A 27,937-nucleotide genomic window follows, 5' to 3' on the forward strand; every position below is an offset into this window, starting at 1 on the left:
TTCAAGTTCTGCCTTTGACTTTGAACCGTAGATCCGTGAGCTTCGAGTGAAGCCTCCCGTCCGATCAGAACAAGAGCGTTACTGGAATTCCAGAGTCGTTACCCTCTTCTGAATCTTCACACCATCGAGCCGTCGAAGAATTTCGCTCGTAATTCATCACCATCTTCCTTGGTACGATTTTTCTTACCGAAATCCTTTTCTTTTTCCTTTCTTTATGGGTTTTTTTAGGTGGGAAAATATTTTTTTTCGTTGTAAGTTTTCTTTCTTTGTAGATTTGTTGTATACCAACATTACCATTATCGCCAATTATGCAAATACACGAGTTTCTTGTAAACCTGTTTGGTTTTTTAAATGACTGAGCTTCTTGTTTCATCAGCTACCAACCTACTACATTGTAATCTTTTCTTTTCGGGAAGTTTCGTTTTCTTTGTCGATCACCATTTTTTGCGATCTTTTGCTATGATGGGCAACGCCCATTTCATATCTTGATAACCCAACAAAGGAAAATCAAGAGATTTAATTAGTAAAGAACAAAACCGAAGTTGGAAAAGGCTAGTTGGGTACTTAATGATTGAATTCGAAAGATTGGAAGCTGTGACATGCGTTATCTTGTGCACCACATTGCGTTTCTCGCGACGTCGAGCTCCTAAATGCTTCTCTCAGCTCCCAAATTGCCAAATCTAGTGTAAAAGATGGACCCAATTCTCAGAAGACAATCTGAGAGTTAATGTGTTTCTTCATGGTTATGTTGGTGTGAGAGATATAAACCTTCTCGTTTCTGTTAGGTTTTATTTTTATGTTATTCTATTTGTAGGATACTTTTCTTGTTTGGGTAACTAATTAAGCGAGTCTCAGTGTCTTTGTTAACCTAATTTCTCCCATAAGCATTTTTCTTTAGTTCTTTATCCTTTCCCTAGATGGTGTTTTGGCAACAAATCAGAAACATGGTCTCTGGTCAGTCATCTTGATGGCTACACTTCAATCGATTGACGACTTCCTTTTCTTGTATTCACCTTCATTTTCATATATGGAATTTCACGCTGTCATTTTCCTCTGCAATTTCGAAGGTTATTTTGTTCTTTTCGTGATTGTGCATCTCATCATCTGTAGCTATGTGAAAAGAGGGGATCGGCGAAGAGGCTCTTATGGAAGATTTCCAGCCATCGATACCTTATGAACAGTGGACACCACTCCCCACATCTGGCTCCCGTCCGCCTGCTCGTTACAAGGTTTTAACATGATTGATTGATGTTCTGTTCTGGTTTCAGCTTTAATTTTGGTGCAGTTGTCTCAGTAGGCGTATCTGTATTATGCCATTGGTCTGGATACAAGTAGTGCAACTCTCTCTCTCTCTCTTTCAATTCTTTTTGTTCATGTATTGCATGCTGACGGATTCCATTGCATTTCAAATATATGCAGCATGCAGCAGCAATAGTGCAGGAAAAGCTATATGTGATTGGTGGTAGTCGAAATGGGAGATATCTGTCTGATATACATGTAGTGTAAAAGGATTAATGTTTTAGTTCTTTGTATTCAACCATCTCTCTGTTTGTATCTCATGATATTCACATAACTTTGCCCAGGTTCTTGATTTCAAAACATTGACATGGTCTGCAGTGAAACCAACATTTGATCAAGGTGACCACCCGGACGGTGGTACTCCTAAACTATTCCCTGCTTCCGCAGGACATTGTGTGGTCAGTATTACGATTAATCTATTACCTTATATGTAGACAGTACTTTCTTCAGTGTTTCTTGGAGGGAGAATCCTAACATGCTTTGTACATTACCTTGTGCATTCTTCTGCATTTCCCCTGTTTATTCCCATGCAGGTGAAGTGGGGAAGTAAACTTCTGGCTGTAGGAGGATATATGAAAACTTCTGATGATACCGTGACAGGTTTGTTTCTTTAAAGTAGAAGTCCAGCTTGAATAGAACTCCATTAGTTCTTTTACCATGCATAATCCAATATATCCATCTTATCAGCCTCATTCACTTCATGTAGTTCCCTTGATCCAGTTCATGTCGCCTGCCAATAAGGCTCTAATTTCAACTATTATCTAGTTAATTAATCAACAATTTTTGCTGTATACTTTTGGTTCTAAGCAGTTCAATCAATTGATGTGGATACTCACTGCTGGAGCATTGTTAAGACATCTGGGAAAATCCCGGTAAGGTCATAGAATTGTCAGCGCTTTCAGTTTGATTTTGTTGAATGATAGACAAATGACACTGTTTCCCTGGAATTATAGAATTTGAGCTTTATCTAGTTTCCATTCAATTCTAGACCTGCAAACAGCCTTTGTTTAGTTAATCTCCTTGCTGTATTCTTAAGTTTTGTTTTCTCAAATTCTCTGTATGTTGCTTACTGAAAGCTGTGGATCTGCTGCTCTTGCTAAAGGAGAAAAGCAGAGCCTCTTAATCGCACATGCAAGCACCCCTACACATACACGCACCCAAATGTGCGTGAAGACATACACATGCATGCCCACATGTGCGCACACATACACCCCCACAAGCATGCCTGTGAATGCACACACACACGCACACACCTGCAAGCATGTGTGGATTCATACACGCAGACCCTGCAAGCATGCCTGAATTCACACATGCACACCCTGCAAGCATGCCTGCACATACATACACCTTGAAAGCTTTGAATTGCTTATCATGCGAGCTTGGTTCACTTCAGGTAGCTCGAAGGGGCCAATCTGTCACACAGGTTGGCTCTAGATTGATCATGTTTGGTGGTGAAGGGGCTAAAGGGCAGCTTCTGAATGACCTCCACATTCTTGACTTGGAGAGAATGCATTGGGATGCAGTGGAAACAACGTGAGACGCTACCTTCTTTCTTCAAAATATCTTATTAATAAAAATTCATTTTATGGCAGCATGTTATCAAACCTGTTCTTCTATTCAAAGTCCCATTGCTTATAGATACTCATTTCTGCAGTCAGGAGTCTCCCTTGCCAAGATTTGATCATGCAGCTACAGAGCATGCTGAGCGGTACCTTCTGATTTTTGGTGGTTGTTCACATTCAACATGTTTTAATGATCTTCATGTACTGGATTTGCACACAGTAAGTTTAACTACCTATAATAGTTAGTAGTGTAAATACAATTTGGAGTTGCTGCTTTTTCACTTCAACATATGTTATTTGAATTTTTTTTTATGTTTGTGAAAGCTCCAACCTAACTATAGTCATCCATATGATTGCCATTTAATCATTTGGATAATGGTTCATCCAGAATTTTATGTTTAATTGGTGGTCTAATGGATTTTTGCATATGATGAGAAGTAGAAAATGTGTGATAAAACTAGAAAGAGCATGACAGACTAAAAAGGATGCAATTACTCTAATTGTCACATATTTTGTCCCCAGATGTTCACCAAAAGAATCTTGAGAGCTGTTGATCCCTCTTGTAAATCCTGGATGTACACATGCATATAGGTACACACATCAGAAACACTTGACTTAAGATGGAGGAGCCTACCCTTATTCCTCAGCTTCATTTGCTTTCTGAGAGTGTTCTTCTCATCCAATGTCACAACCAACCAGCTCACAAACATAAGCTAATAAGAAGACACCTAGGATCTGTACTTCAAGGAGATCTATAAAAAAATGTAATTAATATAGATGTGCAATCATTCTTATTGCACGTTTCAAGTTTGTTTCATAACAGGTTGTGGGTGCTATGGTCATTCTTCAACTGATCATGGTGAAATGAAACAATAAGGGGAGATACAGGAAGTACAAATGGGCACAAAAGTCAAGCATAAGCCACTAAGGGCAATACAACAAGCCACTAAGGGCAAATACAAATGCTCAAAGGCACAAGGTACAAATCGCCAAGACGGCCAACACGTAAAAAATATAAATTTTATTAATAAAATGCTCATTAAGAAGCGTACAAGATAATCGGTGAAGAGCCCATTTATATACAAAATGGAGAGAAGATTGAGAGATCCAGAACTACCCTTCTCGACACCAAGTTCAGGAGGAGGATCCACATATACCTCTTCATTGAAGTCTTTATTTAGGAAAGTATTCTTGACATCTAATTTGTATATGAGCTAATTTCTTAGAAAGGCTATCACAATGAGAATTTTAACATTGGTTATACGGGTTATTGGATCAAATGGTTTCTCATAATCTATATTGTATCCTTAGGAATATCCTTTGGTCACTAGCTTAACTTTATACCTTTCTAATGACCCATTGCTTTTAATTATAACTTTAAATACTCACCTACATCTTATAGTTTTCTTTCTCTTAGGTAATGATTGAATTTGCCAAGTCTTAGCTTGCCTCTAACTCTACATTCATAGCTTCTACCCATTCTTTTATATTCTTGGCTTGACTATAGGATGAGGGTGCATGATATGAATGAATAGATACATGAGACACTCTATAATTGGGTGACAAGGATTCATAGGAGACAAATCTACTTGGGGGTCTTGAGATGTGCTTGGACCTCCTAAGGCTAGGTTCTTCGACTTCATGGGATTGACTGTATTTATCAAGGGCACATGGAGGATTTTCACCATTCTGTCAAGAGTAATGTTGAGGTTCATGATTAGGTTGAATTTTAACATCATTACGTTCAACATTATCACCATATTTTAGATTCTCAACCTCATTCACAAGAATCAAAATCAACTATTGTGTCATTGTTTTTAGGCAAAATATCAAATAAGAAGGCACACTCTATTATCTTCCTCAAACTCTCTTGCACCAAATCTTTTTTCATTTTTAAGGAATGTGACATTTCTAGAAACATAAAGTTTGTCATTTTCAAATCATAGCACCTATAGCCTTTTTTATTTTCGGCATAACCAATAAAAGCATAATCTATGGCTTTGGGAGGGAGTTTATCATGCTTTTTAACAAGAACAAAACACTTGCATATGAACACTCAATCTTTTCAAATTTGGTCTAATTTTAAGAAGTTTTTCAATAGGTGAAACACTTTCCAAAGTTGATGAATGCATTTTATTTGTCAAATACACTGTGGTGAGAGCGGCTTCGACCCAAAAATTTTTAGGAACTTCTTTTGAAATAAGTAAAGTTCTAATAATTTCAATGATATGACAATATTTTCTTTCGGCAATTTCATTTTTTTGAGGTGTTTTAGGGCAAGATTTTTGGTATGAAATACTATGATTTTTCAAATAGTTTTGAATTTTATTAGATAAAATTTCTTTCCCTAAATCGGAGCAAAAAATTTTGATATTGGTTTTGAATTGATTTCTAACTAGATTGTGAAATTTCTTGAAAATTGCAGACTTCAGACTTAAGTTTAAGGAAATAATTCAAGTATATCTACTATAATCATCTATAAAAGTAACATAATAAGATAAACCTCCTTTTGACATGACTGGAGCCGGTCTCCATAGATCCGAGTGCACCAATTCAAAAGGTTCTTCAGTCATAAAAGTTTTAAATCTAAAGGGAAGCATTTTTCATTTTTCCAAGTATACAATCATTACACTGTCTTTTTTCTTACAATATTTTTTTTAAAAACAAAAAAAAAATAATTGACATACTTGGGTGTAGTAACGAAAAGAGTCTTTAGGTAAACAAAAAAAATCGATATAGTAGAGATCTCCTCTTCTATGACCTTGCCCAATAAGCTTTCATAACTGTAGATCCTGCACCAAACAAGCTTGAGATGAGAAGGATATCTCATAATATGATATTTGAGAAACAAAAGTAGATTTTAACTTAATTTTGGAATGACTCTAACCTTTGGAATAAAGAATTTTTTGTAATTTTCTGAAAAATCTTTTAGGTTTTCAATACTTATAATTTTTAAAAAAGTTCAATTGGTGGTAGATACATATGAAAAGTATGGTGCAACAATCGGATAGGAGCGACTCATTAGGTGTCATATGGAAGGAGGCTCCTGAATTTAAGATTTAAGAAAATATACCAGGAGGATAAGAACTAGATATAGTGGCATCGGAGGTGGATGAGGAGGCCTTTAGATATTGTGAAAGTGCTTTCACCAATTGAGAGATTGACAGGTCTTTGAGGTCTCCTCTTTTCTTGCTTGCTTTCTCTCTTTTAGAAGAATCTTCACTCATAGAGGTTTTCTTTTGAGTTTGGGACACTTCGGTTTTAGATGTCCCAGTTCATTGCAAAAATTGGAAATGATCTTTTCTTCCTCCTACTCCATCGTGTTGTCTTCCAAAATGAGGTTGTTTATAGTCTTTCATATTGTTGACCGAGCCAGATACAAGAACTTCATCATTTGATTTGCACATGCCAAGCTGTGTTTATTCTTGCCATACTTTGACAAGTTTCTTATTAATAGGAGGCACAATGGTCCTGTGAAGAAAAGAAAACCCAACTTGTCGGATCCAAGTCCAAATAACAAAATTAATAATTAAATTTAAAAAAGTATAAGATTTATAAAATACAAGACATACCTTTATTAGCATGCATCTTGTTTGAAGATGGATCTTTTGTACGTTTCTTAGTTGAGCTTGGTGAAGTATCAAAAGGAGTAACATATATATCATCCAAATTAAAAGCTGGATCCAACCAAGAATCTTCTAATGCATCTTGTGGCAAAACTGGATCTTCTTTTTCTATAATCCACTCATCATCAGAATCAATATTTTCAAGACACAAAGGATCCTTAACTGTCTTCCTTCTTATATCTCTTTCTTTCAACTTCATATTGTACATGATAAACACCAAAGCATTGAGTTTTTCTTGCTCAAGGCGATTTCGCCTTTTTGTATGTACCTATAAATTAAAAATTTATATAATTACAAATTTGCAATATATTATGCAACAATGAAGAATCAATAATATGAAAATATCTATATTTACCAAAGAAAAAGTGCTCCAATTACGCTCACATCCTGATGCACTACATGTGAGATTCAACACTCGCATTGCAAAGTTTTTCGATTCTTTTGTTTCATCACCAAATGTATTCCACCAATCAGCTGAGAAAATAAAATAAAAAAGAATGTTAGTAAGAAAAAAATTAGATCAATTAAAATTGAAATTAAGACAATATAAAGAAAAATACATACCTGGATTTTTTCTCTTTCTTGTGCCAATTGCCTCTGGTCTACCAAACAAACCAATTGTATTTTCATATGTATCAAGCTGAATCAAAATCTCACAACGTTCTTCTATATTGGGCACCATCTTTTCTAAACATTCCATAAACCCAATTTTAACTTTTTTATCTTTTACACAATCTTCATCATAATGAAAGTGTGGGTTTAGAAAATACCCTGCAGAATGTAAGCAGTGATGCATTTGATTATCCCACCTCTTGTCAATAATATCCCAAATGTCTATATAGTTGCTCTTATCATTGCCTACATTATGAGCTATTTCTTCCTTTGCCTTTCTCATATCATTAAACAAAAATCCCATAACTGGTTTATCATCTGAATCAACCCTTCTCAATACTTTCACTAAAGGTAATGTGACTTAAATGATATAAACAATTGCTTTCCAAAAATTTCTATCTTCAGTGACAATGTATGTTACTTCTTTACCTTTTGGATTTTTGATATAATACTCACTATCTTGAAATTCTGGAGATAAGAACATATTCTTTAATGCATTTTTGTTTACACCAATACTTTGAAGAGTAAGATAAGAAGTTGCAAAACGAGTAATAGCTGGCCGTAAGAGCTCTTTACCATTTGTATATTTTCTCATCAAATTTAAAATCCATGCATGTCCATATATAAATGTAGTTACAATCTTTGCTTTTTCCAATACTCGTTTATGCAAATGTATCTTGCCAATGTCTTCAAGTATCAAATCTATACAATGTGCTGCACAAGGTGTCCAAAAAATATGTTGAAAAGCTTCAATATCTTTTAACTTCAAACCTGCAGCCTTGTAATTTGCTGCATTATCTGTAACTACTTGTACTACATTGTGTTCTCTGACGTCTTTAATAACTTCACTAAATAACTTTACCAAATTATCAGCTGTCTTTCTTATTCCACTAATATCACAAGACTTCAAAAAGACTGTACCTGAAGGATTGTTCACAAGAAAATTAATCAAATTTCTACTTTTACCATCCGTCCAACCATCTGCCATTATAGTACAACCAGTTCTTGCCCATGTCTTTTTGTAGTCCTCCAACATAATTTGAGTTTTATCCACTTCATCTTTTAAAATCCAAGTTCTCATCTCATGATAACTTGGTGGTTTAAATCCTCGACCATAATTAGCAATAGCTTCACACATGGATTCAAAATATCGACTATTGCACAAATTAAATGATAACACATTTGCAAAAAAGAATCGCCCAATAGCATTACATACTTCCTTTCTTTCTTCTCTTTTAAATGCATTATTTATCGTTGTCTGACGAGCTTCTGAACTCACAAATTGATCCATAGGGCCTCTTGTTTGTGAACTTCCAACTCTACTAGTAGTTGGAGAAGAAAGTTCACCACTCATCAGTCCTTGAGTAAAGCTTTCATTCATACCACTTTGTAATATATTTTTTTCTTGTTGTTTTTCTTCTTTCTTCTTTTGCAAGTATTTTGCAAAAAATTGTGTCACCTCATTTGGTGCATGATCACATGGTTTAGCACCCTTGTGACTTCCAGCTAGATGCTCTTTTATTCTTGCTACACCACCTTTATAAACTACCTTACAATACATACATACCAAATTTCCTCTTTTTTCCTTATCATTCAAATCTTCTTCAAAACAATGCTTCCAAGTTGGATCTGTCCTTTTCATTTTTTTTAAGATAAACAACCATCTGCACAAATTTAGATTTTTTTTAAAACAATACAATCCATAATCAAGAAAACATATATTTAAAAGCATCTCTTTATTTTGCAATACAATCTCTTTGTTCATATTTGATGCATTTTTATATGCCCCATCGACCGCTCTCTTTGAGGTATGTTATTTACTCATTCTACAGAATTGGAAGATCAAACAAAAACATGTAGCATATTTAGATTTAATTAATTCTTATGCACATTTCAGTTCAAACTCTGTGTTTGTTATTCAGGCTCTGCGTGAAGAAGCATTTCAGTTCAAACATGTAGCATATTTAGAATAAGGCATGTGACCAAAATATTGTATCATTTAAATAGAACTGTCAAGTGTTTGATCAACAAAAATAAATGCACATGACATGACCAAAAAACCCTCATATTGTTTCATCCCTTGCTATAGTTAAAAATTAACCGCAAATTGTAGAACACATCACTAAACAAGAGTAGCTTTTCAAGAAGAATATGAAAAACAAGAGTATAGAGAAAAGTTTTACAGCCTAACAAAATCATCAAATAAATAAAGAGCTTGCTTAAAATGCTGCAATAGACTACCATAAGCAAAAATACTTGACATATCAAGATTTCACAATCTAATCCCCAAATACTGAGATCTGTACAATGTAGTGATCTACATATGTCCAACTTTTCAAGCTACTGGAGATGGAAAATAGCGTGGTCATCTTTCACATTATAGAGTGGAGATATGGAGATATCTTTCGTTATTGAAAACGTGAGGAAATCTGAACTGTTCTGAGAGTCCTAGACAATGTTGTGAAAAGCTTTGAGGCGTAGTGCAGTGCTATGCCCTACTATGAAGGGAAGTCTAAGCCTCAGTCCCTCACAAATAAATATTAAAAGATTTAGTAAATTATAAAAACTCACAAATAAATATTAAAAGATTTAGTAAATTATAAAAACACTTAGAGAACACAAATAGATAGAATCAAATGCATTATATTTCCATAAACAACTAAAATACTCCTTATGCATGACTAACTGTGTGTGTTTTATATATCCATCCAAATGGTGCAATGAAATATTCCCAGTTCTATACACCTTAGCAACCAAGAAATCATCTCATTTTCAAATAATCAAACTCTGAATCTATGCAGAGGCCTTAAACTTTTTGTAACTTAAGGAAAAAAAATGTCAATTAAGAAAAAAACATTGTCATTCAAGACCTAAATAGGAACAATTTATAATTACTGAAGACGTACTCACAGAAAAACATGAATCGATAATTTATGTAAACAAACATCAAGATGTATCAAGAATGCACATTCTCTCCAATATCGTGCATGACTTAAATAGGAACAATTCATAGTTACAGACTGCATACTCATTGTAAAGCATAAATACTTCATGTAAACAGAATCACGACTACCTATGGATAATCCTAGATAGGTTCTTGCTGTCCTGCTGGCACCAGTGAGGCCCTGCGTTAAGCAAGCCACTTCATTATGCTTTTTTATCCCACTTCTTGATAACTCCAGCTGACAGGCCTGGATAAGCCGTCCAGAGTATGTTTGGATGCAACAAAATTCCCAAAATTTCCTGTATTATCGAGTTTTCTACTACAAATGGGAACATTGAGTAGCTGGAGATAATTTTTATGGCATCAGCGGACACCATTGGGTGGCCTGTTCGTACTAGGAAAATCAAGAAATCAGGAAATTTGAGGGTTCTACTGGAATCAAGAAAAGGTTTAACTAATAAAAAAGTTCATCATCTTATATGAACAAAGAGATTGTATTACTCACACGAGGAAGGAGGCAGCGTCGGCTCCCCTGAGAGGCGTGGATGCAAGGTAGTCGGCGCTGGGAGCGAGAGACGAGGAGAGGAGAGGAGGAGGCAGGTGCAGGCTGACAAAGCCCTCCCTCCCCTGTGCGATTTTTACAGAGGGTTGGGGGAGGCACGAAAAGGGAAATGAGGGGATGCAGCGCGGGGGGGGGGGGGGGGGAGGGGATGAGGGTTTAAAACATTAAAAGAAAGTAAGAAACCCTTTCGTATTTCAATTTTTGGGGGTTGTACATGAGGCGTACGCCTTATAATCGAAGCAGGACTCGAAGCGAGGAACCCACAAACGCTTCATATAGTGCTTCAGTATTTTTTTTTTTCGCTTCGCCTCTAAGGCGTACGCCTCAGGTACTGAGGCGTATGCCTCTCACAACACTGCGTGGCACTTTCAAAATTTTAGGAAGCGGGAAGCGTGGGACGATTTAAAAGTGAATCAAGAATCGTCTCGGAAACTACCTAGGAAGCAAACCGGAAGCGAGGGGGAAGCAAAAAAAAAATAAAAATAAAAAAACAAAAAAAATGAAAAAAAGGGGGAAGCACGCTTCCCATCAATGGGAAGCACGCTTCCCATCAATGGGAAACACACTTCCCAAAAAAGGAAAACACGCTTCCCAAAAAAATCAGCACTTCCCAGTGCGTTTCCCCACTAAGCTAGGTGCTTCCTGTAACTCTGAGTTAGACTAGTTTTTAGACATGTCTAACGGCTGGTTGGCTGTTTCTCTCCCTCTCATTATGTGTATTTATATGGGCAACCTCCCCATTGTAATGTATGCCTTTAGTGAGCATTATTATTTATAAAATTTATATTTTTTATGTGTTGCTCTCCTGCTCTCATACACTCTTTGTTTTAGTGCATTTGTATTGCCCTTAGTGGCGTGTGTTAATGGCTTATAGCACTCTTGTATTACTTTATTGTCATTCAATTACAAATATATCTCGGTGAAGTTGACCTTACTTTTCTATCTTTTCTAGCTCTTATATCTTCCCATGATATTATTTTTATCTTGTTAATACATGTTTTCTGGTTTTCTGTATTCCTCATTGATTGTCTTTGTTGCCAATTCCTTCTTATCGCACACTATGATTATTCACCAAAAATTTGTCATGCTTGGCTTCTGTTTTTCTAATAAAGAGCCTCAATATGATCTGAAAAAGTGGTATTCTGGGTCATTAGGACCCGACCAAAGTCCATTGTATGTACAGTTTGGATAGGACCCGAGTCATGTAAAGTTTGTAATGTTTTATTTTATTCGGGTCTGGACACACCAGACCCGGATCCATATTATTGTAATGTAAACTTATTAATACAAGTTTAGGTCACGATTCCAGTGGTTGAAAATCGTGACAGCCGCAACCCCTCTTACCTTTCTTCTTCTGTTTTCTCTCTCTCTCATCTCAATACAGGTACCAGTGGAGATTCTAACATGGTATAAGAGCGGAGATCCATTTGAGGGCCGAAGAGGTTTCCGACAGGTGCGGCGATCAGAGATTTGAGGTTTTTCGTCCCTTCTCTTCTACTCTTCTTCATTTCCTTTCTCCTCCTTTCTATTTCTCATTTCTTCCCCTCTTTCTAAATTTTTTTGTGTACCCACGTCTCACGTGGGCGTGACATTCACGTGGATCTGAGATTCACGTGAATCCTGTTCACGTGAATCCTGTTCACGTGAATCCAGACTGTGCAAAAGGGGTGATTCTATTTCACGTGAATCGCTGAAATCAATTCACATGAAATACAGAAACAACCACGATCCCTATTTCAGATTTTTTTTTTCGTTTGGTATTATCTGATTTGTCTCCTTTGCCCAATCTCCTCCACGCATCTATTCTGCATATTCAGATATCCCAGCCTTTCTCAGTGACAGTTTTTTTTGCTGTGTGATTTTCTTCCTGATTCTTACTTTCTACATTTGCCCGAAAACATATCTAACGTGTGAAAGTGTTTTTCATCACGTCAATCTCCATTCTTTCAAGAGTGTAAAGGAAAGTTCAGGTCTGACTATCTTCTGAATCTGACAGCCTGCGATTTCCTGTTCTTTAAAAAAAAAAAGGCTGATCACTTCGTGAACACTCTTGTTGAATTTTATTTCTCAATGGATCCTTATTCTTCTCAATCGAATCTTTCTTCAAACTTTCTCAATCAACTCGTTTCTGAAAAGTTGAATACCTCAAACTTCTTGATTTTGAAGAGACAAATTATTTCTTTTATAAGCAGCTAAGGTCTCTTAGGTCACCTGGATGGAACCACTCCAGTCCCACCAGAATTTGTCCCGAGAGAAGAGAAAGATGATAAAGGGGCGAGTTCAATTGTGTATGTCAAAAATGCAGAATACCTCAACTGGGAAAGGAAAGATCAATCAGTAGTTGCATACATCACTTCTACCTTGTCTCAAGAGGTCCTTGTTGCCATCCCTGACAATTGTACAACCCTGCAACTCTGGGAGCGATTGGTTCAGACGTATTCACAGGTTTCACAAGCGAGGATGATTTTTCTCAAGAGGGAATTTCAGTTGCTGAGAAAAGATTTCATGACTATCATAGAATATTTGAATAAGATAAAGATTATCACAGATCAACTTGCAGTTATAGGATGTGCGGTAAGTGACAATGACATGGTGCAACAAACTCTGAGTGGATTGGGATCTGACTACAATATGATCGTCACTTCACTATTGTGCCTGCCTGTCCTTCCTACCTTTGATGAGCTACGAGCTAAATTGATCCAGTATAAAATGACTTTGAAGGGTTTTCCTGAAGAAACTCATGTTCACACAAATCCCCAAGAAGTTTTTGCCACAAGAGTGACTTATGGTCGAGGACGAGGACGAGGGGGGCAAGGGCGAAGTGGACACGGAGGACGTGGTTTGCTTCCCACTCCAAATATGTTGACTCATGCGCAGGGACAAAGACCCATCCTCACTTACTTCCTTTGTAACAAAAGGGGGCATATTAAGGCGAATTGTTGGCATAATCTAGAAAATAAAGGAAAGGCTCCACAGACAGAAACGAAAAGAAAGTTCACAAATATCAGAGACAGTGGAGAGATTAAAGATCTGCTGATATCTGCCTTGTCAGAGTTGAAATTGAAGCAGAGTGATGAAGACACTTGGTTTGTCGACTCAGGGGCAGCAACTCATGTGACAGGCGATGCAGGTAAACTTTCTAACCCTATTCCTTATTTTGGCAAGAGTAAGATTGTCACTGGTGATGGATCCCACCATCCTGTTTCTCATGTTGGAAAAACTGTCATTCCCATGTCACATTCTACTCTTAAACTTTCTAATGTTCTTCACGCTCCCGACATCAAGAAAAAGATTGTCTTTGTTTCCAAACTTATTGATGATAATCATGCTTCAGTTGAATTCACTCCCTTCTCTGTGCAGGTCAAGGACCTACGCACGAGGGAAACATTCGCTGAAGGAAAGAGACAAGGAAATATGTATGTCTTTGAAGAAGCTCCATGTCATTCCGTCTGCCCTGCTCATATGGATTCAAAGTCTTCATTAGAGTCGTGTTCCTCCTCTTCTGCAAATGTTTTTAGTATTTCTGAATGTAATAAGCCTTTCTTATGGCATAGTCAATTAGGACATTGTGGGAGTCATTTTATTGAGAAACTTGTCTCTAATAATCTCATTCCAAAAGAAAGTCTCAATGGGGATGAGAAAAGTCAGAAGTGTCTCAGTTGTCTTTCATGCAAAAGTCATGTATTGCTTTTTCATTCCATTAATAAGAGAGCTTCAAAACCTTTTGAGATAATTTGTTCTAATGTATGGGGACCCACCCCAATTGTCTCTGGATCTGGGAGCAGATACTACCTAATCTTTGTTGATAACTATTCTCGATACACTTGAATATATTTCATAAAAAATAAGTCGAAAGTTTTCCCTTTGTTTCAAAATTTTCTTTCCTTAGTTAAAAATCAATTTTCTGAGTCCATCCAATTTTTCCAATGTGATGGAGGTGGGGAGTTCTCATCTCGTGATTTTATTTCTTTTCTTCAAAATAACGGAATAGGAAGAAGGGTGTCCTGTCCACACACCTCTCAACAAAATGGGATTGCTGAGCGAAAACATAGGCATATCGTTGAAAGTGCCATGAGTATGCTTCATGACAATAATCTTCCCATCAACCTATGGACAAGAGCTTTTCATTCTGCCGTACATGTGATAAATAGATTGCCTGTGGTTGTTCTGGAAAATAAGTCTCCTTATTACTGTCTTTTTGGAGCTCACCCTAGTTATTATGATCTGCGTGTCTTCGAATGTGTTTGTTATGTGCATATTGATCAGTCCCTGAGAAATAAGTTTCAGGACAAGGCTCAGAAGTATAGATTTGCGGGATACGCAGATGACTACAAAGGATATAGGTGTTATGATCCAACCAACAGGCGTATCAGAATCTCAAGGAATGTTGTCTTTGATGAGCAAAATTTTGATCACAGAGCCGACACGATGGATATGTCTCCTAAGACAACTGAAGTTTACTATCCTTGGCTGAATTTAGAACTTTTTGCTAGTTCCAATGAAGTCTGTTCCCCAGATTGTGTGCAGCAAGAAGAAGAGATGTTTGAGAACACTGAGACATCGGGATCACAGAATGAGGAAGAAGTACCATCATTCGTACCGGGCAGATACAAAGGCATTTTCTATTCTAGACAGAGACCAAAAGCATCAAGCCATGCCATCCAGATCATGCCTCAGTCGCCGATCCTACTTCCTCTCATACTCTTGAGGTCAGAAAATCAAATCGCATACGACATCCTATTGATCGGTGAGTCAGCTATAACAACTTCTCATTGGATCTTCAACTCTTTTTAACTGCACTCAATAAGGAAGATGAGCCCATTATGTACTATCAGGCAGCCACTTCTACCAAATGGGTAGAAGCCATGAATGATGAAATGCAGGCCTTACATGAATGTGGAACCTGGGAAGTTGTTCCCAGACCACCTGACAAAAATGTTGTCGGATGCAAATGGGTCTACAAAATAAAGTATAAGCCAGATGAAACCATTGAACGATATAAGGCAAGACTTGTGGCAAAAGGTTTCACCTAAGAAGTAGGGCAAGACTATGATGAGACCTTCAGTCTGGTGGTGAGAATGGGAACAATTCGAATTATTCTTTCCCTGGCTGTTGAACATGGATGCAAGTTGAGTCAGCTTGATGTGAAAAATGCATTCTTGCATGGGGATTTGAAGGAGGAAGTTTATATGGAACAACCCCCTCGATATCAAAAAAAATTTGTAAAACCCATGTGTGCAGGCTAAAGAGAGCTATCTGTGGTCTAAAACAAGCATCTCGTTCTTGGTTTGATAGCTTCTCACTTGAGATTCAAAAACATGGATTTTCACGTTCCGTACTGGATTACTCATTATTTATTTTTAGAAGCCAGAATGTGACCACTCTACTATTAATTTATGTTGATGATATTGTCATCACAGGAAACTCTTAAGCTCACATCAAAGAAGTAAAAAACTTACTAGGTCAGAGGTTCAAAATGAAAGATCTTGGTGTCCTGCGCTATTTTCTTGGTGTAGAAGTTGATAACCAGGCTCATGGTTTGACGCTCACTCAGCACAAGTACACCGTAGATGTTCTCAACAAGGCAGGCATGAAAGACTGCAAACCTCTAGGAACTCCAAGTGTGCTTCACCAAAAACTTAACGCTCATGATGGAGATCTGTGTGAGGACCCCACCAGGTATCGCAGTCTAATAGGAATGTTACAATATCTCACATTCACTCGTCCTGATATTGTTTATTCAGTCAATCAAGTGTCTCAATTTATGCATGCACTACGTACTGGACATATAGAAGCGGTTAAGAGGATTCTTAGATAACTGAAAGGGACTATTGGGGATGGATTGATATATTCACCACAGTTATATGGCAAGGATGAGCATGAACTTACTGTATATTGTGATGCAGACTGGGCAGGAGATCCTGATGAACGAAGATCTACATCAGGATATTGTGTTTTCATTGGAAGAAATTTAGTCTCTTGGAGAAGTAGAAAACAAAAGGCTATCGCTAGATCAAGCACTGAGGCTGAATATAGATCCATGGCTGCCTCTACTGCCGAAGCCACATGGATCAGACATCTACTAACTGAAGTAGGAGAAAAGATCTCACACTCTATCTTACTATGTGACAACCAAAGTGCTCTCAACATGTCATTCAATCCAGTACATCACAGTCGTGCTAAGCACATTGAGATCGACCAACACTTTGTGAGACAAAAAGTTGAAGAAAAAGAGATTGAGCCTGAGTTCGTCAATACTGAAAGACAAGTTGCAGACATATTTACAAAGGGCTTAACAAAGGATCGTTTTTGGATGCTTAAAGGCAAGTTGTTCATGGTCCAAAACCATGATCAACTTGAGGGGGGGTGAAAAAGTGGTATTCAGGGTCATTAGGACCCGACCCAAGTCCATTGTATGTATAGTCTGGATAGGACCTGAGTCATGTAAAGTTTGTAATGTTTTATTTTATTCGGGTCTGGACACACCAGACCCGGATCCATATTATTGTAATGTAAACTTATTAATACAAGTTTAGGTCACGATTTCAGTGGTTGAAAATCGTGACAGCCGCAGCCCCTCTTACCTTTCTTCTTCTGTTCTCTCTCTCTCTCATCTCAATACAGGTACCAGTGGAGATTCTAACATGATCATCTTTGCACTCTCTGCAATCTGCATGCTTCAAATATCTCCATTATTTTTTTATCACTCTGAGTTCAGCTTCTGAAAGTTCATTTGCCATTGCTGCAAATTGACTTGGTTGCTTTATTGTGTCATCGTGTTCTTCTTTTACTGATAAACATGGTGCCTTTACATTTTGTGCTCAGAACCTCAGAACAAGCATGCACCAATTTCATTCAGGATCTGGAATGTTTTAGCTTTTGTCCTCTATCCAAGATATTCTTCTATAGCACAAAGTAGCCCTTTTATGGGCTATATTGTGGATACTCTAGGATTTGCTTCTCTTCACTTAAATCTTTGCTTTAGTTGTTTAGTCCCTATTACCTGTCACAGTACCTACTATCATTTAGGTTTTCTAGACCCTAGATGCATCTTTAAGTTTGTACTCATTTTGGATGATCCTATCTAGCAATAATAACCATAATTCAGAAATTTCTATTTTAATTGGTTAGTCCCTATTTACCTGTCACAACAAATACCTACTATCATTTAGGTTTTCTAGACTCTAGATGCCTCTTTAAGTTTGTACTCATTTTGGATGACCTTATATGGCAATAATAGCCATAACTCAGGTAAAACTTGCAACTAACATTTCAAGATAAATTCGTGCTGCAGATGGAATGGTCCCAGCCACATATTCAGGGTGAAGTTGTGAGTGCTAGGGCTGGTCATGCAGGTGCCACCATCGGTGAAAATTGGTACATTGTTGGTGGTGGGGACAACAAGTCTGGTACATAGAGGGTGTTATCATGGAAATTGGTTTTGATTTTACAATTTATCTGCTGCTTTCTGAGGCTTTCTTATGTATCAATCACTGCTATTTTTACCCCTAAATGATTCAATTGTGCAGGTGCTCAAGATACCCTTATGTTAAGATTGTCTAAGCTTGTTTGGTCAGTGGTGACTAATGCCAAGGATCAGGATCCAATAGCCAGTGAGGTTATTTTCTATGGCTTCTCATAAACTCAGACATGTATAGATGAGCTTTTGGTTGAGAGATATGCAGTAGTGTTGGCTTCCTTTGAGTTAAATTACACACACTAGCTGAAAATAATTGAATGTTAAAATGGGGATACAAAACCACAAAAAGACTTCTGTTTGTTCTTCAGAAATGTCAATATTTCAGATTCACGAGTACGGTTTCATGATGCTTTTGTTCAGTGGAATTGTTAATCTGTGGCTAGAAAATTGATTTTCCTGTAAGGTAAACTTTTGTGGCTTTTGAAAATAGAAGCTGACATAGTAAATTAATAATTTATGGGTATTATCTTGTCTTTCTTCAGCTATGTGCATGTCCTTGAGGTTATGCTATAACTATTACCAAATGTTCTTTGTTAGTTTTATTTGTTAAAACATTCTTTAAAGGTTTGTGGACTTTTTTTTTCTCTCTATTTTTAGGTTCGCTATTAGCTCTGAATATGTTAGAAAATAATTGGCTATGAAGTCAGGAGAAAATTAGCAAGATTTTGTGATGCCACCTGTAAGGTGGTACTCTACTTTTCAAATAGAGACACCAACTTTTTTGTTAATTCCATGCTGGTCTTTAACATTGCATGCCTAGTAGAATCATGATTTGTTTCTTTGAAAAGGTATTACAGTTCTCTTTTTTGTCTTGAAGTTAGAAGTTTCTTATTTCGTCATCATTACTTATCTCTACCTCATAGGTGTAAGGAAATGATAGGTGTAAGGAAATAAGTTCCTCCGAAGATATTCACTTAAGTCACCAAAAGTGGACACTCAAAAGAGTTCCATCAAAATACCAACAAGAACACACAAAGAACCACAAATGGGTTCACTCACAAACACTCTCTAAAGGGCACAAGAACAAGGAATGAAAAAATAATACTCTTATTGATTTCAACCCATAAAAAAAGCTTATAATTGAGAAGGGGTTTCACCCCTATTTATACACAAAGGTCTCCTAAAAGAGACGTTGGGAGAGGTCCCAATGGCTCCAATAGAGCCGTTGGGCTCTCTCTCCAATGCCTCTCTTGGCTGAAAAGAAGCTAAAAATAAAATAAAAGAAAACTAACCTAGTTAGACCAACTGAGTTAGACTATTTACTAGTTAGGTACTAACCTAACATATATCTATATATATACACATACCTTGTATATACCTTTATATGTATATACATTTACATTTTTAACAATAGGAAACACTTCCTTTCACAATAGTGTATTCGACTTGCTGGCCCCATATGGATTCCCAGCTTCGTATGGGTCTGCTTCATTTGAACATTTTTTAAGTTTCTACCCTCCATCTGACTTTGCTTAGTATGATGCATTGGATAGGTATAGGCCATAGTTTTTTGTTTCTTTAAAATGGATCTTTTCTTTGTTATGTTTCATAATATAATGCATCAATCTCTAAACAAATTGGAAAGAATTGACATGTATTCTTATGCTTACTGCCTATGTCACATGTATTAGAATATGGAATATGGATTGGATATGGATCCGATAAAGGATCCATATCCAATCACATGTTTTACTTCCTTTGTATTCTAATGTAACATGTGTTACTAATGAGGGGCACTTTTGTCCTTGTAAAAGATTATTGTAACCCTATTAAGACTAATGTAGCATTACTGCAGCTGCATGAGTTAATAGTGGCTGCCGATTTTTCTACTGTGCATCTCCCTCTCTCTTTCTTTTTCCCTCTTCCAGCTGAAATGCATTTGTGGTGTTCCACACGAATCTGATATACCTTTTCTTACATGGTATCAGAGCGGGATTAATCCTGTGCGTGAAGAAGATCTGAAAGTTGGCAAATCACGTGTCTGGTCAGCGTGAACAGCAGATCCCTTTTCAGCGTGAAAATCTGAAATCCCTTTTTAGCGTGAACAACAGATCCAACGTGGACTTGGCAGATCACGTGCCTGATCAGCGTGAACAACAGACCCCTTTTCAGCGTGAACAGGTTCCAGCGTGGACAGTTCTAGCGTGAACAGCAGATCTGAAATCTCATCTTCTGAAAGTTGGTACCTTTTCTCTTTTCCTTTCAGCGTGAAAGTTGGTACTCATCCTTCTTTTCTTTTCTGTACCTTTTTCTTTCCTTCTATTATTTTTGCAGATCTGCTATATCGTAAATCTGAAATATCTTCAGATTTAACATCGTCTCTCTCTATCTCTGTCGCAAATCTGAAAACGTACTCATCTTTCTTTTCTTTTCTGTACCTATTTCTTTCCTTCTATTATTTTTGCAGATCTGCTATGTCGTAAATCTAAAATATCTTCAGATTTAACATTGTCTCTCTCTCTCTCTGTTGCAAATCTGAAAGCTGCGACAGATTTGCGACAGTTTCTTCTATTACTCGCAGATCTGAAATCCCTTCAGATCTGCTATTCTGTCTTTGTCACAGCCTTTAGTGATCACTTTGTCTGTCGCAGATATGAAAATAATTTCAGATCTACTATCAGTCTTTTTCAGCCCTCAAATCTGTCTGACACACCTACTTATTTTGCCTTTGTCTTAATTCTTTGTCAGTCCTTCATTTTCTGTCCCAGCCACTAGTTTCTTTCCGCTGTCAAATAGTCTATCAATGGATTCTTCAGGTCTCTCTTCCAGTTTCCTGGGGCAGTTAGTTTCAGAAAAGTTAACTACCAACAATTATTTGACTTGGAAAAGGCAAATTGCCCATTTTATTCGGAGTCAAGATCTTTCAGGCCACTTAGATGGATCGACTCCAATGCCTCCAGAATTTATCACCACCGAAGCCAAAGAGGATGGAGGATTGCCGAATACTATTCGCAACCCTGCATTTGTTACTTGGATGAAGCGTGATCAGGCACTCGTCGCATACATCACTTCCATGTTGTCACAAGAAGTCTTGATTTCCATTCCTGATGATTGCACATCTAAAGTTTTGTGGGGTGCTTTAGCTCAGACCTATTCTCAAATATCAGAGGCTAAAGTGTTGTTTCTTAAACGCGAATTTCAGATGTTGAAAAAGGGTACAATGAGCATTGTTGAATTCTTAAATCAAGTCAAAAGCATCACAGATCAATTAGCCATGGTTGGATGTCCAGTCTCAGATAAAGAAAAGGTGCAGGAAACACTGAATGCCCTGGGATCAGAATATCATGTTCTTGTTACATCCTTATTATGCTTGCCTACGTTGCTCTCCTTTGAGGAATTACGCGCCAAACTTTTTCAGTATGAGATGACACTGAAAAGCATGTCTGAAGCTTCAACAGGACAATCATCTACGCATGAGGTCCTTGCCACAGGGGTGATAGCTGATCATGCACGAGGAGGACGTGGCAGAGGCAAGGGAAGTCCAATCCATGGTGGACGCGGGTTACTACCTACACCAACTTCCAATGTCAGTTTTTCAAAGAATGTTCCCACATGCTATCAGTGTAACAAACGAGGTCATATCAAGGCCAACTATTGGTTCAACCCACAAAATCGGAATAGAATGCAAAACAATAGAAATATTGGTATATCAGGAACTGCAGGTACATTTCGGGTCAGTGATGATGCTAAGGATCTTCTACTATCTGCTATGGCCAACTTGAATCTGAAGCAGAATGATGATGGAATATGGTATGTTGACTCTGGGGCAGCAACCCATGTCACTGGCAATGCAGGTAAGTTCTCTACTTTGACTCCCTATTTTGGTAAATCTAATATTGTAACCGGAGATGAGACTCACCACCCTATTTCAAACATAGGCAATGTTCTCATTCCTTTGTCTGAGTCATCTATCCCTTTATCTGATGTTGTTCATGCACCGAACATAAAGAAAAATATTGTATCTGTTTCTAAGCTTGTTGATTCTACCAATTCTTCTGTGGAATTTACTCCTACTTCTGTCTTTGTCAAGGATCTTCAAACGAAAGAGATGTTCGCTAAAGGAGAGCGACGTGGAGACATGTATGTCTTTAATGAAGATCCAGCTTCCAGTGTCCTGAAGCCCAAGTCTAATCTCATCTCTAAAAGCGTCCTAAGTACATCTAAATGTAATAAGTCACATCTCTGGCATTCTCGTCTTGGTCATTGTAGTCAAGTCTTTATTGAAAAGTTAGTGTCCAATGGTTTTCTTTCAGAGTCTGTTTCACCCTCATTGAAGAATAAAATATGTCCCAGTTGTCAGGTCTGCAAAAGTCATGTACTCCCTTTTCATCAAATAAATAAAAGAGCTTCCATGCCCTTTGAGATAATATGTTCAGATGTTTGGGGCCCAACCCCTAATCCTTCATCTTCTGGAAGTAAATATTATGTATCTTTTATTGACAGTTTCTCTCGTTTTACCTGGATATTCTTTATGAAACACAAATCAGAAGTTTTTTCCATTTTTCGTCACTTTCATGCTTATGTTAAAAATCAATTCTCTCAAAATATCCAAATTCTCCAATGTGATGGAGGTGGTGAGTATTCCTCCAAAGAATTTTTAGATTTTCTCCAAGATAATGGGATGCATCGTAGAGTTTCTTACCCGTACACTCCACAACAAAATGGAATTGCTGAACGTAAACATAGACATATTGTGGAAAGTGCAATGAGTATGATGCATGGGAGTAATTTACCCATTAGTCTTTGGACTGAAGCTTTTCACACTGCCACTCATGTGATAAATCGTCTCCCTATGTCTATTCTTGAAAATCAATCTCCCTATTATGTTCTCTTTGGTGCACATCCCGATTATAATGAGTTACGAGTTTTTGGATGCACATGTTATGTACATATTGACAAATCCATGAGGACTAAATTTCAGGACAAAGCCTCTATATGCCAATTTGTAGGTTATGCAGATGAACATAAGGGTTACAGGTGCTATGATCCTGCCAATAAGAAGATTAGAATTTCTAGAAATATTGTTTTTGATGAAAATAATTTTCTGAGAAAAGAAGCAGACGTCAATCGTGAATATATTGGTGCAGTTGCTAATTGGTATGACCCATGGCTTAGTGCTGAACTTATTTCACATGCTGCCGAGCATACTATTTTGACTCCTGAAAACATACATGGTGAGACAGTTTCAGATGATGCATCACAAGCAGAGTGTCTGAGATACAAAGGTAATGTGTATACCAGGAGACCTAGAGAGCAAACGAATGTACCTGCTGAAGAACACATTGCATCGTCTAATAACAGAGAAGCACCAAGAAGATCAGGTAGGATAAGGCATCCTATTGAAAAGTGGGTTAGTTATGACAACTTTTCTATGGACTTTCAGATCTTTCTATCTCAGATTGAAAAACACGATGAACCTCTTGGTTTTCATCAGGCTATCCAATCCAACAAATGGATTGAAGCGATGAATGAGGAGATCGAGACACTTCATGAGTGTCAAACATGGGAGATAGTTGGCCGCCCTCCAGATAAAAATGTTGTTGGTTCCAAATGGGTTTATAAAATTAAATATAAACCGAATGGTAGCATTGAACGTCTTGTAGCCAAGGGTTTCACTCAAGAATATGGTCAGGATTATGATGAGACATTCAGCCGAGTGGTAAAAATGGGAACTATTCGCATTATACTTGGCTTGGCAATTGAACATGGCTGGATCCTTAGTCAGCTTGATGTTAAGAATGCATTCCTTCATGGGGACTTAAAGGAAGAGGTCTACATGGAGCAGCCTCAAGGTTATGCAGAGGGAGACCCAAAAGAATATGTATGCAAATTAACCAGAGCTTTGTATGGATTGAAGCAAGCTTCTAGGTCATGGTTTGAAAGCTTTTCCTTAGAAATCCAGAAACATGGTTTCTTTCGTTCCCAACTTGACCATTCTCTGTTTATATATAGGGATGGTACCACTATGGTTTTCTTACTCATATATGTTGATGATATTGTTATCACTGGTAATGCTCCGGACCACATTTAGCGAATTAAAGTTTTGTTGAGTATGCGATTCAAAATGAAAGATCTTGGGGAGCTGAGATATTTTCTTGGTGTAGAGATAGACAGACAAGATGAAAAAATGTCATTAACTCAACATAAATATACTCTTGATCTTCTGGCTAAAGCAGAAATGACAGATTGTAAACCTCTACCCACACCCAGTGTTGTCAACCAAAGGCTCAGTATTTGTGATGGTGAGTTATATCCTGATGCAGTCAAGTATCGCATTTTAGTGGGTGTGGCTACCATAAGAATCAGCCGCATCGGGTGCGGTCAGCCCGCACCCAGGGTTATAAATGTCAAGAAATGGTCTCGGTCAATCATGATTGAGTCCATTTCAGTCCAAGTTAAAAAAAAAATCATGCTTTTTAGGGGGTTAGGGCACAATTATGTAACCCCCCTTCTCGACTCCTCCTCCGCCTCCTGTCCCCACTCCTCCTCCTACGACAGCGGTGGGACACCAGTCTCTTCCTCCTCTTACTATGGCAGCGGCGGTGACACCGGTAAGCTTCTCTCTCCTCCTCTCTTTCTTCTTCCTTCTCTTCCTCCCTCCACCGCCTCTCTCTCTCTCTCTCTTCTTCCTCCTCCCCTTATTGCCACAAGTAGGGGTGGCAAAATCTGACACGACCCACCAACCCTCTTCTTAGCCGGGTTCGGGTTTGGCTTAAACGGGTTCGTGTTGTAAATGGGTCGACCCGCCTAACCCGTTTATTAAACGGGTTGGGTTCGTGTTAGGGGTATGCCAACCCGGCTGACCCGTTTAATAAACGGGTTAGGCGGGCGGGTCAACCCGTTTACCCGAACCCGACCCGCCAACCCGTTTACCCGACCTTGACCCGCCCGCCAACCCGTTTACTCGAACCCGACCCGCTAACCCGCCAACCCGTTTATTAAACGGGTTAACCGTGTCGTGTCGGGTTACCCGTTTAATAAATGGGTCGGGTTCGTGTTTGCCACAGCCGACCCGTTTAATAAACGGGTTGGGTTCGTGTTGAGGTATGCTGACCCACCAACCCGACCCGATTGCCACCCCTAGCCACAAGGACCGAACCCAAGGTTGGGTTTGGCTCCTGGGTTCAACAGAACCTAAACCCAGGCCTTGGTTCAGCTCTGCTGAACCCAGGCATGCTAGGTTGTGCTTCTGGGTTCAGCAGAACCAAACCCAGGCTCGGGTTCAGCAGAACTAGAACCCAGGGTCGCTGGGTTCGGCTCTGCTGAACCCAGGCTTGTTGGGCTCAGCTCTGCTGAACCCAGGCTTGCATGAATTTATGATATGATAATTATTTTTAATTGGATTTATTGCAAGAATTTATGCATTATGAATTGATGATCTGATAATTATTTTTATTTCATTAGTAATACTAACTTAGTTAAAGTATATATATATATATATATATATATATATATATATATATATATATATATATATATATATATATATATATATATATATATATATATATATACACCCTCCTCGCACCCCTGCACCCGCACCTATGTGACATAGCTTACTGCAGTATTTGTGTCTTGGCAAGAATCATGTCATCAATCCTTCTTGTGCTTAGAGTTTCTTTCTAGTTTACTTTCATTTATTTGTTTTGGTGTTGGATGTTTCATCTTTTTGGAATTACCATTATTATGCATTGCCTACCTACTTGACTAATCTGAAAATAACTTTTGCCTCAAAAACTTTGTGATTGATAGGGTCTCACCCTTGCCACATTGTCATCAAAAGGGGAGAAGCTTTTGGTTGCTTTTGGAGGCTATAATGGAAAATACAACAATGAGGTAAACCAAAAATAACATTTTTATGCTTTTCTATGTGTCAGAACACCATGTTAAGACCCCCAAATTTGAAATTAGTTTTTTTAATGGTTGCTAATTAATACATGCATTCTAGACCATTCCTTTGTTATGTTTCTTTTCGTACTTCAGCACTCTCAGCAGAAGGCTGTTGGATTGAAACACAACTGTTCTCTTCAAACATACAAAAAAGCTTCCTCTGAAAAATCTAAGATAGTTTGGGAAATGAACTATATGTTAAAATACATTGCGTGTATATATATATATATATCAGGGGTATTTTGGTCATTTTATATGTTGTAATATATACAGTCCAATAGGGACTGTATTGTCCTTTAGTTTTCTTTTATTTCTTTTTATTTTTTAATGTAATCTTTTTGGTCTGTTGTGAAGCAGTCCAATCCTTTAGTTTTCTTTTATTTCTTTGTATTTTTTTTAATGTAATCTGTTTTGGACCATTGGGAAGCAGTCCAACTAGTCGTTGGACTGCTCTCAACGGTCATATTTCTTACCGTTGGAAGCAGTCCAATGACTGTTGGACTGCCTCCCTTCTCCTCCGTTTTGGCTGCATGTTCAGCTCTATAAATAGAGCTCCTTGTATATTGCTTAGGTATGCTTTTGAAGCATATTTGTTGAGAATATAAAGAACATTTATTTTTTTTCATTTTCTTGTGAAGTTTGTGTTTTTTTTATCTCTTTTATGAGATTGTATTTGGTCCATTAGAGACCATATTGTGATTGTGCACTTGTGTAGTCCTTTGTTGGCATTGTGATTGTTACCTTCTTGTTCCATTTCACTATATGCATTTTATTTCCAAGCTATTCCCAGGATATGCTCTAAGACGCCTTTTTGCCCCAGGTAATTGTTTTGAAGCCTATGCTGAAAAATGCTCCTCAGCCTAAGATTTTTCAGTCACCTGCAGCGGCAGCTGCTGCAGCTTCTGTAAAAGCTGTTTATGCATTAACCGAAAAAGGAGAAATGATGGATTCCTCAAGCATTAAGGAGACATCAAAGGAAATCACACATGAAAGCACCAAACGTGATGCTGCAGCACAAAAGGATTCTCTTTCTGCAGAAATCAAATTGCTGCAATCAGCTATAATAGAAGCACTGACAAATAATTCCAAACAAAAAAGTGAGCTTGATGAGAAGAATCAGACTTATGCTGAACTCTCCAAGGTACCTACATTCTTCAACAGCTTATGTGGATCTTGATCTTTTGGAATTTTCTAATTCCTGATTGCTGTTTCCCAGGAACTGGGATCAGTCCAAGAGCAGCTAACTGCTGAGAGATCAAGGTGCATTAAACTAGAGGTACAAAATGTCTTTTTTGCATACAAGGGAAACTGTTCTTCAAACAAAGTGGCCTGTAAAGTTTTGTTTATGATGCTTGCCAGGTCCAGATATCTGATATGAAGAAAAAGCTAGAGTTATCACATTCTTTACAACAGGAGCTACCGTTGCTTCAGAATCAGTTGTCCATGTCCAGACAAGATCCAGTGGTGACGGATCCTTCCATTCAGAGGAAAAGATCAGGAGGGCTGTGGCAATGGATGGCAGGCACTCCTGGAAGCCCGGATGATGATAAGGCAAAATACTGAAAGTTCGTATCAGCTAAAATTACCTACCACTCATCGAACTTGTGCTGAGCAGGTTAAACTGCTACAACCATGATTTTTTTTCCTCATTTTTTGAATTTCTTGTAGCAAAATAGCCCCCTTATTGTTGGCCTACATGAAACCAATATTATTCATCTTAGTTGGCTGCCTATTTCATGAGTTTGTAACAGTAAAAGTGAATTGAGTTATCTTCCATGTGGTGTATCATTTGTTTTTACTGACTCAATAAAGTTGCTTCGTCTATGCTATTTTTCTTAATTTATGCAGGGAACTTTTCCGGTTTTGAGTGCATATACAACCCTGTTAGTGAAGTGGGTTGCGGATTTTGAAGAAACCATTTGATTGGTTCGAGACATGATATTCATGTAAAAAACATTGGCA

The 27,937-nt window shown here is 37.8% G+C and overlaps 1 protein-coding gene across 2 annotated transcripts; it reads left to right on the top strand.

The window, feature by feature from the left end:
• Nucleotides 1-29: 29 nt before the first annotated feature.
• LOC149819370 (acyl-CoA-binding domain-containing protein 4-like) lies at nucleotides 30-27,929 on the top strand. Of its 2 annotated transcripts, XR_016427154.1 has the most exons (15): nucleotides 30-171; nucleotides 1,111-1,229; nucleotides 1,420-1,497; nucleotides 1,584-1,697; nucleotides 1,833-1,899; nucleotides 2,110-2,171; nucleotides 2,693-2,832; nucleotides 2,954-3,080; nucleotides 17,900-18,014; nucleotides 18,135-18,223; nucleotides 25,838-25,921; nucleotides 26,796-27,116; nucleotides 27,192-27,251; nucleotides 27,335-27,590; nucleotides 27,824-27,929. XR_016427154.1 is itself a non-coding variant. In XM_089984659.1 (14 exons), the coding sequence occupies exons 2-14, from the start codon at nucleotides 1,146-1,148 to the stop codon at nucleotides 27,536-27,538; spliced, it is 1,545 nt and encodes a 514-aa protein (XP_089840785.1). In that variant the 5' UTR covers nucleotides 30-171; nucleotides 1,111-1,145; the 3' UTR covers nucleotides 27,539-27,797. The 2 variants fall into 2 exon arrangements, 1 of the variants encoding a protein (XP_089840785.1); XM_089984659.1 differs by lacking the exon at nucleotides 27,824-27,929 and having other exon boundaries at nucleotides 27,335-27,797.
• Nucleotides 27,930-27,937: the final 8 nt, after the last annotated feature.

The sequence above is a fragment of the Nuphar pumila genome, chromosome 13 (genome assembly GCF_984573655.1).
Source record: "Nuphar pumila chromosome 13, dmNupPumi1.hap1.1, whole genome shotgun sequence".
Lineage (NCBI taxonomy): Eukaryota > Viridiplantae > Streptophyta > Magnoliopsida > Nymphaeales > Nymphaeaceae > Nuphar > Nuphar pumila.